Source organism: Notothenia rossii (assembly GCF_949606895.1).
Source record: "Notothenia rossii genome assembly, chromosome: 4".
Lineage (NCBI taxonomy): Eukaryota > Metazoa > Chordata > Actinopteri > Perciformes > Nototheniidae > Notothenia > Notothenia rossii.
The window spans coordinates 62,091,900-62,107,019 of record NC_136902.1 but is presented as its reverse complement, the minus strand read 5'-3'; the positions used below and the strand labels follow the sequence as shown (position 1 = coordinate 62,107,019).

Genomic DNA, 15,120 nt, shown 5'->3' with positions numbered 1-15,120 from the left:
AGTTTAAAAGAGCTGTTTGGCTGCTGATGTTTAAATGTAAACATATATAAATATAGTATATACATATGCTCACTCTTGTGTGATGCGGAGAGCTGCTGGCGACCTTCAGAGGGCAGCTGCAGCTCCAAGGCCTCTGCAACACTCCTACACCCCCCCCCAGAGAGGAGCCCTGACATCGGGTCAGCCTTCTCCAGCTCTGAGGCTCCCCTTCACCTGTCCTCCTGATCAACACCACCCACTGCACCATGTGTGCATGGGGCTGTGACCTGGACCTCTAAACAACACCTCCAGCTGGGCCCCGGGGGCCACACAGGGCCTAGGAGCCCACAGGTCACCCCACAGTGGTCAATAACCTGCAGAGGAAGGAGACACCTAACCTAGCAGGAGCTCTGAGAGGTTAGCAAATGAATGAAACAAGATCAGTGTGAAAACTGAACGAAGAGAAGACTAATTTGCTTCACTCTCCTTTGACATCCAGGAAGTCAGAACGAGCATGTTTTTTAATATATGTTTCTTCTTTTTATCTTTATTTATTTCATTCTAATATGAAGCTACTATCCAATTTCCCCTGGTGTACATTTTTTGGGATCTGATTAGAATTGATTCTGATATTTACTTCTTGTTAAAGTGTACTGAGAAACATTTGAAACTATATAATAATATACAAAGACTCAAAGAAAACTAAAGTTCTCACAGGTCTAAAAAAGACTCCATCTACGGTTCACACAAGCTTACGAGATTTGTTTGTTCTACGACATAAAAAGCATGAGGGTTAATACCCCACTAGTGAACGTCTTAAAGTGCGTTCAAAACACCCATTGGTAACAGTGACTAAATGAGACTACTAAAAGTCATCAGGCCAGATATAAGCTCCCTTTAGCTTAGCGGTAGCGCCGTAAAGTCATTCAGCCATTTACCTCTGGCAATTGCTTTCATGCTATTTTCTGAAATATTCCAAAATCCAACTAAAAATATTAATTTTCTCGAGGGACCCTCTACAAATCTTCCCATAACGGCACCACTCTAAAGGTCTACAATTTGTTGAATGTATATGTAAATACATTATTTAAATACAAGCACCTCCATGTTACTCTGCCATGTTAATATTCATCACTGCATTGACTCTGAGGAATGTCACTTCTGATCTGGATCTGAAACCTCCGTGGTAGATTTGCTGTGAGAGAGAGAACAGTTGGGACACTGCTCTGTGAGCTTGGCCAAGTGGAAATGACTTCTGCTGCCATTCTCAGTCTCTGTGTTTTTCTTCTTTCCCATCAGCCCAATGTCACTGAAACATTGTGAGAGAAGCTTCTTCACTGCCTCTGGAACAACTTTTAGAAAACCACTGGTAGTCCAGCTATGACGGTACAGGGTTTTATACAAGAAGGGGTTGGAGTAGGGGGCTGCCGCACTTCGTCTCCACATCTGGCGTTTATTTGATCACCCATATGCAACAGTAAAGAATGTTTATGCATGGGGACATTTACTAACAAATTGACCAATTATGCTCAAAACCTGACTTTACTTCCAAGAAATTACACTAACTAAAAATCTAAATTGTGCTCTTACTCTTTTGGAAATTCAAATTCAACACTTAGTACAATCATTAAGATTTGTATTATTCTTGGTATAATTGGGATTTTATAAATGTAATTAAAAAAAGAAAATATATGAGTAACATAAAGTGGATCTTACCTTTCAAGTACACATATACACAAGTATTTATTTTCTAAAGAACAATGCACATCTTTCAAATGTAGTCTTTAGATCTGAAAAGACCACATCCTGTCCGCAGTGCCAGTACACTTGCTCTCAGGTTGTGAGACCACCACAAATCTTTTAAATAAATTATTCATGGGCGTTTTGGGAATCTTGTTGTTGACTTAAAGAGTCATCTTTAATAAACTTCGACAAAACTCACAGATGCTGAAAGCATGTGGCATATTTTGTGAAATCAGTCTTGACATGGCCATGCTCCCTGGGAATGTCTTCAGGCCCTGCAATATGTCAGTCTGGTTCTTAAAGCGGCACGATTATCCATACATTGAATTTTAAACCTTCGGCCAGTGCAACAAAGGAAGTAAACACATGTGCGTCCTATTTGTCTCCACCTGATGAATGTAATTCCGATATTCACTCCTTTTAGCTCTGTGTTGTGCTCTATACCCTCCTGGTACAAATATCTGTCTCATTATCAGCTTTTACAAACATTTACATGTCAAATGTAATGAAAAATTGTATTTCTTTGTCAATGATCCAAATGGCCTTTTCCTTTACAATACGGTTAATACAACCTTTAATATCCAATTCTCTTCTCAAATTGATACCACCTTTCCTGGCTTGTCTCCCCTGTCCTAAGTATTCATGCTAACCTGTGCTTTCTGAGAGAAGTTCCATTTAACTCGAGACCCCTGCAACACATTGTCCCCTCCTCAGGGTCTCTACTAGCTACTGATGTACAGTGTGAGCCCTGGTCTGGCCCCATAATGCAATAAGTGGACTGGGCTCCATTACAATTATGCGGCTAAAAGAATCATGTGCAGAATAAAAAACTTTTTTCTATGCTTTGAGGGATGTTACAAGCTAGACAATGTTCCACATAGGTGTTTCAGTTGGCCCTGCTTGGTGATTATTGGTGGTTGAATATTTACATGTTTAACGTACTTCTAATTCTAATAATTTGCATAATGGCCCCGTGCTATCCATCTGAAGTCACTTAGAAGCAAGGGAGCAACTGGCTCACTGATCTCTGCCGCTTCACTGCATAATTCTCCCATTCCCGCTGATGGCCGTGGTTGGCATCCATTGTAATAGGCCGTCTGATTAGTGATTAAAATGTTTACGGGTACATGGGGAAATAGATCCAGGCAATAAGGCCACCTCCAGAGCCTGAGCACGCAGCTGGCATCACGGAGACACATGGCTCCACGGCTGATGTCTTTTTAACCATGCACTTAGTTGGCAAAATGGTGAATGCTTGGAAAGCAGCGAGAGAGAGGTTCACTGATTCATGAAATCAAACGAGCCAATAAGATTATAGTTTTTTTTAATTATCATTTGTCATAGATGGCTGGATTTACAATTGCACAACAATATTAGACTGTAGTTGTTGATGTTGGTCCTCTGGTCAGAATCAAGCAGCAGAGACGTGGAGGTAGCTGCAGCAATAGCAGCAGGAAGCAATGCATGGAGAGATATCTGGCAGGTTAAATAGAGCGGCATATTACGGAGACTCTGTTTGGTTGGTTGTAGAGTGGCAAGGGGCGTTATGTATGAATGCAGCATAAGTGCTCGAGTTGACTGCCTGAACTAGCTCGCAGCCTTCGTCCCATATGTGAGTGCTGTAGCTCCACATGTAGCTGAGCTAGACAGTCATTGGTGACAACCTACTACTGATGGGTGTCCATTTCCCAATAGAACCCAGTAGCTCTGAGAAACCATATTACGCAGGAAATTGATGACATTTTCATGCAGTGAGAGGGACGGCTCTGTTCAAATAGCCCAACTTTTTTTCATGGAAACTTTTAAACAATGTGAAATATACAAAAATACAAAAGCTCACTTTTAAAATCGGACATTTTGAGAAGCTACTGGTCATTTTCTATCACCCTTTGAATGGCTAAAGGCCCTGACACACCAACATCAAAGAACTAGTTGCAATAGAGCCGACTGTTTTTGCCTCACGTTTCCTGCTTCTTGGCTAAAGAATTGTACCCTTTGACACACATTAAAATGTTCCCATTCCATTTATTTGATTGAGCGAGACCAGAAATTACACTTATGTGATGGAGCGGATTGGAAGCGGGGGCTTAGGAGAAACCCAAGTGCGCATGCTCTATGGTCCCAATGGATGCTGAAGATCGCCTGAAAATCCAGATATTTTTGTTTTTGCTAGAGCAAAGGTTATCTTAACTGACCAGCAATTACTGGATGTAATTACTGAAATGTCAATACTTCACATGTTGTATCTGAGTTTTATGCAAGGAAAAGACAGAAGTATAAAATGATATGAAGTGTTCTGCTAGTTTCTGCACGTAACTATGTGTAAAACCCCAATATGTTAGTTTGCAAATGTAAGTTTGTATATGGATCGACAAAACCCAATGTGTTACAGTAATCAGCAAAATGTGAAAGTGCTCGTATCAGAATCAGAGCTGTAACAAGGCAGCCACTTGAGTAGCGACGAGGTAGGAGGTGACCTGGTAGCCACTTTATTTTTAGTGTTTTCCTGTGTTCCAGTATAAGCTAAGAACCACTTTCTGGCTGTATTTTTAAATTCACCATACAGACACAAGAGTTGTTTTTAATCATCAAAAAGCTGCAGACCGTTAACCAGTTGCCTAACTGCGTATGAACACACTGACCTTCATGCTGCATTAGTGCTAAACATCTGATTTCACAATGCGGCGGTGGAAACACAAACTGATTTCTTCACAAAAAGCAGCAGACAAAACATGTGTCATTTTGTTTTTGTGTATAAAAACTTAGGGCTAAATTACCAGCTAAAATTATATCTGATCTGTTTATGCTGCACTGGCACAGGTCCAGCTCTATAAAGCTGATTTGGTGTTTCCCTGGAAGCGCCTGATTCGGAAAGGTGACAGGTCATAGGAGGGCACTTCTCCCAGGCTGAGCTCACACAGGAGCTTGCCAATGATTGGTCCGAACTTGAAGCCGTGACCTGAAAGAAAAAAAAATCATTACAGTGAGCAAAGAACGTACGTAGACTATCAAACCATGTTGGATGAATCAACATGACGTGAGCAAATCCATGCACTGCACCTCGTAGTTAGCCTAAAAATAGGCAGCATTTTGGGGCCTTTGTCTGAGTCAGGCGATGGGTTGCATCCCAACACGAGAAAATACATAAAAGACGATTGTTAGGATGCCTGTCACTGAGCATCGACTCACTTTAGTGTACCGGGACCAAATGCTCAATTAAGGGAGATTTTGTTCTTTCTCTGTGTATTGGCTTCATGTGCTCAAGCCTAAGAGTCACATGCGAGAGTATGTGTTTTCAAAATTGCGGCATTGTGATTGTCCTTGTTGACAGGCAAATTGTGAATGTCAACAGGGCTTGAGGAATGCAGCACATTGCAATCTGACAAAGGTCTCGGAGCTCCCGTGGATTCTGCCTGGCTTTGAAGTCATAAAAGCTTGGCTCTGACAGTTTGGCCGCGTGAATTTTCATCTCGCCAGAGAAGGAGAAAGGAAAACCTCAATAGATGGCCGAGCTCACAGGGTGACTTTGTAGCCATGGCAACACCTACCCCCCCCCCACCACCCCACCCCCAGTACTTGCTCTAAAGCACTTGTGTCAGGCTTTGATGACAAATGCACGTAGTGAAGGAGTGGGAGGAAGGCAACAAATTTCTTTCTGTATTAGAGAGAGGCCTGTGAACCTCTCCAATATTCCTCTGAGCGTCTTCACAGCTGCCAGAGGACGGTACAAAGAGCACGGAGAATAATTAACGCTGACTAATGAACAGAATGAGCAGAGGCTAAAGTTGTTCTCTGGAGATCCTCAACTGACAAACATAAATGTTCTAAATGTTAATGTTCACTGGTCCACTGTCAGTGGGTTGAGTCTATGAACATTACAAGGACACACAACGAGATGAAATAAGAGGACACATCACCATCTCTGCCAATTTCCCCAAGAAATAATACTACACTTTAAAAAAGAAACGTTAGGGTTTGTTGAGCATATTAATAGAGCATGTTAAGAGAGTGGCATCACAAGGGCTTCCTCGACAAAAAGCAATGGAATTTTAAAACGAGTTTTGTGACAAACACACGTTTATGATATTTAACACTAACAATATTTTGTTTGGCAGGATAATCTCGAAATATTAACACTACTTTTAGATTTTTGAAGGGTGAAAAAAACGGCAGAAATAAAAAGCTAACGCTAAGCTTAGCTAACATCACCACTGCTAAGCTAAAGACGGACTTGTGTTCGCTTGATGACAATATGTCGTTTCATTGAGTCACTTGTTAACAACTGCCGGTTTTATGGTACACATAAGCTTTGGACATTCATGAGAATAAAACATGAAAATCTTTACGCTTGACCACGAACACGTTCACGAAACTATTGACTTCAAGACAAGGGAACTGGAAGTGGTAAGAAAGGTATTTTCCAGGTTTTAGGACTCATTATTGCACCACTCTAAGAATGTGACGACAGAATACTTCTTGTATTTTTTCATTTTAATCAATTAATTCAATATGAATTGATTCAATCAAGGTACAAGAAAATAAATTCAGTTAAAGCAAGAGGGTAGATGCATAGCTTGTAAAATATTCCTCTCGTGAATAATACTTAACATTGTTTTTGGTCAAAGACCTCAACTCTTAGGGACTAAATAATTACATAATTATGATAAATAAGTTTCAAAATGTATCAGAAAAAAATGACTATTGACAAGAATGTATAGATTACAATACAATTTAATATAAAACCTATATAATCGTTTTTAAAGAAGAACCAAAAACCAGTGTTGTAGTCAAGTCACCAATTCAAGAGTCCAAGTCACTCTCGAGTCACCACTCTTCAAGTCCAAGTCCGAGTCACCAAGGGAGAGTCGTAGTCGAGTCCGAGTCCAAGACCGACTCACCCAAGGAGTGTCCGAGTGGAGTCAGAGTCATCATTACCTGTGTTCGAGTCCAAGTTCAAGTCACCCAAGGAGTGTCCGAGTCGAGTCAGAGTCATCATTACCTGTGTTCGAGTCCGAGACCAAGTCCGAGTCACCTAAGAAGAGTTCGAGTCACAAGTCTTCATGTCTTAACCTTCGTGGATATATGTGTTGAAATGTAGCTGCTCCTCTATTATTATTATTATTATTATTATTATTATTATTATTATTGTAAATGACCTTTAATATGTCTAACTATATTTAAAATGAGTTACCTTTTAGAGAAGTGATTATATTTGTATGCCAATATTTTCCTATGGTAATGTTTTTGTTTTGCACTTTTATTTTGATAGTAATAAGATCGGGACTCTTATTTTGAAGGAACTTTTACTGGTTAAATCGGTTTACTGATAAAGATTTAGCCCCAGAAAGCACATGGATACTTAGCATGCAAAATTAGTCATTCTGCATGTTAAGTAGCCATGTGCTTTCATGTTATCGGCTGAATCTTTATTTATTGATTAGATCACGTTACTCTGATGATAGTGTTCAAGACAGCCATGTCTGAACTCGATCCTTAGAGTAATGTGTTACGGAGCCTTCTCTTCAATATTGTTTCCACATAACGAGCATTTTGCGCTGCTCTTTTCCAATGTGGAAGCAGAATGTGTGAAAGCATACAGCACGATGCGGGTTGTGTCTCTAGACATCTCTAGACTGGAATAGCGGGGCCCAGTCTGTGAACTCACCTCACAGGTGCACATGCCAGGATAGAGGACATCAGACTCCAGAGAAAACTTGCTCGAGTCCGAGTCCGAGTCAGAGCGTCAATGTACAAGTTCAAGTCATCGTCGGGGGAAAAATTCACGAGTCCGAGTCCAAGTCAGAGCGTCAATGTACAAGTCAAGTCCGAGTCATCGTGGGGGGGAAATTCACGAGTCCGAGTCCAAGTCAGCCTACGCGAGGATTCACGAGTCCAAGTCCGAGTCGCGTCAATCAGTGCACGAGTCAGAGTCGAGTCCAGAAAATCGGCACTCGAGTCCGAGTCGAGTCCGAGTCCAGTACTCCATCTCTGCCAAAAACCATACGTAAGTATATTATTGTAGAAAAAAATATTTCCTGCTGCTCTAACTAATGAAAGTCAATATTGGAAATGATGATAAACATAATTCTGTAGCAGGGCCTTGCTGACGGACCTAAAGCATTTTCAAGGGGAAACCCTGCAAGAGTCACCATGTCAAATTGCCATGCGATTGAGGTTGCCATTATGTTTTCGGAGCACAATTATACATCCCATTCTTTTTAAATGATTATTTCGTGTCATGCTAACCCATCGTTCATTCAGAAGCGAGGTAGAGCACATCAAACAGCACAATACTAACACAACACTCTCTGTGTTGCACTGTCCTAACTTCACTACTCTAAGGCTGTAAGAATAAATCATAAAAATAATAATAATAATAGTAATTACAAGCGGTGGAAGAATTACTTAGATTTTCCAAAAGTGAAATTACCAATTTTGTATTGTAAAAATACTTGGTTACAAGTAAAAGTCCAGGGCTGAAGTCGAATAGTCCATTTAGCTTAGGAACCTTCCTAACGGAGTGAAATGACCCGGAAGTCCCTCAGTGGCAGCCATGATAAGTGCCGTTCGAATTCTCTAGAATGATAGGAAAGGAGGTTTCAAACTTCCTTTATAACCTCCTTTAGCTTAGGAACCATTGGACATCCCTAACCGAAAGGAGAGGTGAAAATGCTGCCCCACAATGCCTTGCAGCCGCAGCATTTGCCGTCACACAAACGATTATGACGGAGAAGTTATATCATGAAAGTTAAGGTGCTTATTAAGCATTTTTAAACATATGTGGAAACTTGTCAAAGTGCTTTGTTTTGAACGTTCATCAGTATTATAATCAAAAAGAGAAATATGAACATTAGTTTTGACTAAATTGTCAAATAAAGTCAACATTTCACTGGGCTGTGTGGGGTTTGTTCAACTTTTAAAAAGATGTTTGAATGGTGATATACACAGTGATAGGTGTTAAGGACTAACGTTTATAATAAATACATTTGTATTTATTTTAAGATATTTTCATACAATCATACGTATTGGGATCATTTGTATTAATGTGGACCGGAGGGAGAGGGTGACGAGCATAAATGTCACTTTCCTTTTTTATTTCAATTACAACTTTGGTCATGAGGAATATGTTTCTCTGTTGTCCACGTTCATAAAGCATAAAGCAACAGCATCAGAGCACGGTGCAGAGTCTCTAGATGAGTTTACAGTAGTCCCTCATTCTTAATAAACATCCATGTAGTCCGTTGTATAGAAAACTGTAGTTTCCACAGTTTCACCACAGCAGCAGACGCACATAATGAAGTCCGCTGGCGCATCATAAATCATAAACACGTCGGATATATGAAACTACATTCGGATTCTCTATAGTACTGCAGTCTCTTCTCCTAAGTCCTTTTGAATTCTCCTATCCACTATCCCTTAACCCCGTGACGTTTCACTCAGAGGTCGAGGAATTGGAGATAGGGTTAGAACTTAGGAGCTGATTTTTAAACTATCCAAACGCAACCCTGGATTCAAAGTCTTACCTACTGTATACATAGGTGGGGTAGGTCATTTTGGAGAAACCAGCTCGAGATCACTAGAATTTGAAAATACACAGACGGAAAAAATATGCCACTTCCTTACAGAGCCCCTCCTCCAACACACACGAATGCGCACATGACCAATGAGGACACGAGATAAGTTTGTGCACAGATGGAAGGCTGACAGGTAGGTAGGCCATCCAGTTATTTTAGCCGGGCCGGCTCAAATTATTGGTCGTGCTTTTCACAGTACTACGGCTTCCACAGATGAAAATTATTTTATGGATTTATTGTCAAAGCATTTCATATATTCATTGCTATTGGATTGCTAAGAGCATTCCATGGAATATAACAAAAACTGTTTCTGAAATAAATTACCTACCCCACCTTTAACTAAAAGTACAAAAGTATCGACATCCAAATATACTAAAAGTACCACAAGTAAAAGTACTTGTTAAACATAATGGCCCATTTCAGAATTGTATACATTACATTTTCTAGATTATTCTGATTATTATTGTGTTGTTGTTGTTTTTTTTATTACAGCTGGAAAATGAAGAGCTAATCAATATGCCTAATATAATGCCGGTGGATATTTTAACCTATAATTATATGTCAAAGACAAAAGAAAATGTATCCATATTTTGTAATAGCTAATAATCTAAATTTAAAAAAAGTATACGTAATTAAAACTGTAAATTAAAGTGCATTCCGAAGTCAAATATTGGCTTCCATAATGTAGTCTTCTTCGAGTCCGTAGCAATCTCAGATGTCGTTCTGCCAGTATCGGGCACAGGCCACAGCTGATGGGGTAGGTTCTGCCAGGTCTTCTGGACTGCACCGGGGGGCATTAGCACATTCCAGTAGGTGGGACATTGTCTGCACTGATCCACAGCTGCATGTGTCTTCTGTGGTGTAGTTCCACACTTTCATCAGTGCTTTGCACCTCCCCTGTTACACACGCAGTCAATTAAGTGACTTCCAGGTTGTCCAGCAAAAGGTCGTGGCCACTAGCGAGGCTTTCCGTTGGTGTTATTCCTCTGTCCAGCCATTCAAGAGCTCGTGTGTAATTTCTTTGCCATTCATCTTCCCAGATGTTGGTCCTTGCTGCTTGTTTGGTTGTCTGGAGGGGCAGGACTGTCTGCAGAAAACTGGCTCTGGATTGGAGCCTGCGTGGGGGTGCTACGTGGCCATGCAAGGGGTGTCTGATGTCTGTTCTCCGTTCATCTTGAGCCAGGCGCGCCGGATTCATTTTAGAAGTGGGGGGGCCAAAAAAATTGCGTTTTTATGGCCCAATCCCAAACCACGCCTTACACCCTACCCCTACACACTCCCCCTCCGTGACGGAGTTAACTCCGTGGAGTGACACATGAGGCTCCCTCCTGTCGGATGGAGGGAGTAAATAGAGCGGCAAGCTTTGGGACAAACTCCCCTCTCTCCGGCAGAAACAGGAAATACCGTAATATGTAGGCCTAACAACGGCTTCAAATCAGCATCTGTTTGAAAAAATGTTTAAATGAATAACTCAAATAAAACTCCAAACATCTTTAATTGTGTGGGGGCGGCGGCGGTTTTGACAGTTTCTGCGGCCGCAGAGCTGCTGCTTTTGGGTTCATCTGGCTTTGCTGTTTGAAGAAGGTCCACGCTCCGGAGATGTGGATGTCAGGGATGTGAACTTCCAGTTGTTAAATTTAAGTTTAGATTGACTGTATTTAGTTTTCTTCTGCGTTGGTTCTTCTGACATGTTTGCAAGCGTAGGCTATATATTCTTTCTATCTAGGTTAACGGCTGACACACAGAACAACTTGAAATGTTTGGCTCTATGAAACCTGATGTACTTATATGATTCTGTTTTCTTCAAGGTTGTATCTTCCTGGTCGAATGCACTTATTGTAAGTCGCTTTGGATAAAAGCGTCAGCTAAATGCAATGTAATGTAATGTAATAACAACGTAACAAATAAAGTAAACAACGTAACAAATAAACAAATCTAAGCTTTTTTATTGGTTGTAATTTACATGGATACATTTGAATGGTGTGACAATGTCCTATTTGATTGGGTTAAAATGTACATGTTCTTCCTGTTAGGTCTGCCTGCTTTATTTTACCTAATGCAAAGTGACCTGCTCCATCGAAATCAGTCGCATTGACCCGAAACACATTTTGATTCCTAGCTTTCTAATGATATCAGGATTGTTTTTGTAGTCTACTCCAAATATTAAGCAAAATATGTCATATTATATAATGACTATTACAGAGTCATCATTTTGAGAAAAAGGTCTTTAAAGTTTTCTCTTCTCTGGAATCCATCGATCTGATTGATTATTAGCGGAGCAAATGATCAAAATACTACGGAGGAAAGATATTTTCGTTTGGATTACTGCACGGGAAGCACCGGCTGTTGTTCCTGTTGTGACGTTAAGTTACTCCGTTCTCCGCTTGTTATGCCGTTACAAGCTTCAAAGTTGTATTTATCATCTGAATTTGCCGAAACAAGTTTAATATTCTGAAAGCCAAGACTTTGTTTATTTGAAATCAGATGAAAACAAACTGTAACGGACCCTGCCGTGTTATATATGATTACTATATGCCTTACATTCATAATTTCAGCGGGAGGGAGGGGGAGCGGCGCTGCGGAAGATCAGAGTGGCCAGTGAGAGGCGAGCTGCGGTCTTCCCTTTACAAGCTTAAAAAATGCGTGTAGCTACTGAGATTGAATATGTAGGCTATATAACAATAAAAAAGAACAAAATATACACAGCTAGATCAGATCGCGTTGTAGATGTGACTTTAGAGTAGAGGGGAATTATTGAAACGGGATTTGTACAGTGTTCCGCGCCGCGTGTGTTTTGTGTATTTTTGCGTTTGTGTGTATTGTGTTTGTTTCCCGGGGAAAACACTCACGAGAAACACCGGCTGTTGTTATGCCTGCAGTGACGTTAAATTACTCCTTTCCTCCGCTTGTAATTGTCGTTACAAGCTTCAAATTTGTAGGCCTATTTATCATCTGAATTTGCCGAAACAAGTTTAATATTCTGAAAGCCAAGAATTTGCTTATTTGAAATCAGATAAAAAACAAACTGTAACAGACCCTGCCGTGTTATCTATGATTACTATACACCTTACATTCATAATTTCAGCAGGAGGGAGGGGGAGCGGCGCTGAGGAACAGCAGAGTGGCGAGTGAGAGCTGTCATCTTCCCTTTACAAGCTTCAAACATGCCTGTAGCTAGTGAGATTGAATATAACTATAAAAAATAACAAAATATACACAGCTAGATCAGATCGCGTTTTAGATGTGACTTTAGAGTAGAGGGGAATTATTGAAAAGGGATTTGTACAGTTTTCCGCGGCATCTGCTGCTGCGAAAATGTGGGGCAGGGCGGCGCCCTTGTCTTGAGCGATACCTTGTCGTCTGATGTGCGGGGGAGAGATGCCGGCTTGCGCGTAGAGGCACGGGACAGGTGTTGTCTTAACGCATCCCGTGATGATGCGGCAGGTGTCATTCAAGGCTGTGTCGACCAGTTTGGTGTAACGTGATCGGCTCCAGCTTGAGCAGGCATACTCTGCTGTAGAGAAACAAAGGGCCATGGCAGTTGCACGGATTGTTGGTGGATCTGCGCCCCACTTGGAGTTCACTAGTTTGCGCAGGATGTTGTTGCGGGTGTTGACCTTGGCTTTGGTGTTCTCCAGGTGTTTCTTGAAAGAGAGTGTCCTATCCAGTGTAACACCAAGATACATGGGATGCGTGTGGTTGGACAGTTTGTGGCCATCCCAGGTGACGCTCAGTTCTTTTTTAGCGTCTCGTAATGTAGTGGGGTAGTATAAAGTGAAAATACTACAGTACAAGTACCTAAAAATTGAAAAAAGACATAATATTTTCTAATAAAGAAAATTGGTATGTAATTCATTTGACCAACATTTTTCTAATCTGGGTCTATAGACTTTGAGTCCCTTTATCCCAGCTAGATCCCCTGAAGGCAGAGAACTGTGAGCGGGATATTAATTACAGTGATAATTAGGTAAAGGACATGACTGCATGGAGAGATGGAAAGGTGCCAGGAGACAATGGAAGAAACAGAGCAGAGGAGAGGTAGAGCGGGCCGGCCTTCAGGGGGCCGCCGCCATGTTAATTAGAGAGGAACACGAGTGTAGACCCCAGGCACGGGAGCTTTCACCTCTCACAAAGGACAAGAGCATCTCATTAAAAGTTAAGATCTGTGTGGGAGGTTTGGTGTGTCCTGCAGACAGTGTGGGTATCTCTGCAAACTGTGTGAACAAATCCACTTAAAAACAGTCCACCATTCAATTGATAGAAATATTTGTATTTCAGTCAGTTGACTCACGTTTAAAGAGGACATGTTACTTAAATGTTCAGGTTCATATTTATATTTAGTGCCTCTATAGTGACATGTTCCATGCTTTATTGTTCAAAAAGCTCTTTATTTTTCTCATACTGTCTGTGCTGCAGCACCTCCTTTCACCCTCTGTCTGAAACCAGAGCCCAGTCTGCTCTGATTGGTTAGCTGGCCGGCTCTGTTGTGATTGGTCAACTGCTTAGAGACGTCCCGCCCCTTAACAAATCACTTACAATGGGTTGTTACGTATTGATGTGTTATGTTGTATGTGACTATGTTACTACTGTACTGTCCTGCTGACTGTGTGTGAGTGTATTAGGACGTTTTTTTTTCAACAGGGAAAAGTATCAACAGCAAATTAAAAATGGAGTGAATTACTGAAATGTTGTACAATATCAAAACTTCATGTAATTTATGTCATTGTACAACTCAGGATTGTGCAACGAAATTAGGGTATAGCCACATTTTATTACAAAAAGGCAAACTGCATTTGAGGAATTTGGATAATGGATATAATAAGGATTTAAAAAATGTGATCTTTGGCATCACTCTGAAGTTAAAGCTAATGTTTGTATCACACAAGTCTGAAACAATCCTACGCAGCCACCACTGGAATCTAATTGCAGTATAATATATTCACTACAGGGCCCGTTTCTAACCAGTACTAAGACATGTATTTTCCCTTGGCCTCTCCTCTGTTCTAATACTAAGCCTCGACTCACACAGAAATAATGGCTTTAAATATAAAAAGATTAAAAAGGAAATAAATGTCAATTTCAAAAGTCGATTTTGAAATTGAATGTCAACATTATGAATAAAGCTTTGAAGCTTGCAACTTTTCTGTAGAGCCTTTAGGAACCAAAGCAGTAATTAAGGCAGCTGAGTCTGAGATACAGTCTGAAGTCACCGAGGACAGCTGAAAAGAAACCAACAAGTTGGGCATTGATGATGATCTCATTCTTTGTAGAGCCTGCCAATCAATCATTGTCTAGCTCAATAGACACAAACAGTGTTTGACCGGAATTTGACTGGGACAACAGGCCACTTATAACCAAGCCCCCAGGTAGTACGCCGGGTGTTGAAACCAAAAAGTTGGGCGTTGAGGATGATGTCATTCTTTGTAGAGCCTGCCAATCAATCATTGTCTAGCTCAATAGACACAAACAGTGTTTGACCGGAATTTGACTGGGACAACTGGCCACATATTACAAATTCTGTGTCAGTCCGTGACGTCATTGGGCCCAAATATACCTTTTCCCATTGACTTACATTGGGAGAAAAATGACTGGAAATTTCAGACTACGAAGGCTTGAATAGGTCCTATTGAAATAATTTGGTCCTAAAGGTTGTAAGATGTGATTAAAGCCGAACCAAGATTTTCCCTCATTCATTAATTTGACTAAATCGAAAATGGCTGTGACCTGTGGATTGGAGATGGGGTTTATAGAAAATGGAAGTGCGCTTGCTCTATGGGCCCAGATACAGTTACTAACGGGCCCCATCTCAAGCTCTATATTCAGA

General features: G+C 40.9%; 1 protein-coding gene across 2 annotated transcripts in view; it reads right to left on the bottom strand.

Moving 5' to 3' along the window:
• Positions 1–3,029: 3,029 nt before the first annotated feature.
• Positions 3,030–15,120, bottom strand: part of pipox (pipecolic acid oxidase) — a 61,260-nt gene continuing 49,169 nt past the window's right edge. For both annotated transcript variants that reach the window (XM_079676134.1, XM_079676133.1), the window contains one exon: positions 3,030–4,681. In XM_079676134.1, the coding sequence (XP_079532260.1) occupies positions 4,551–4,681 (131 nt within the window). In that variant the 3' untranslated portion in view covers positions 3,030–4,550. The remainder of the gene's footprint in view (positions 4,682–15,120) is intronic.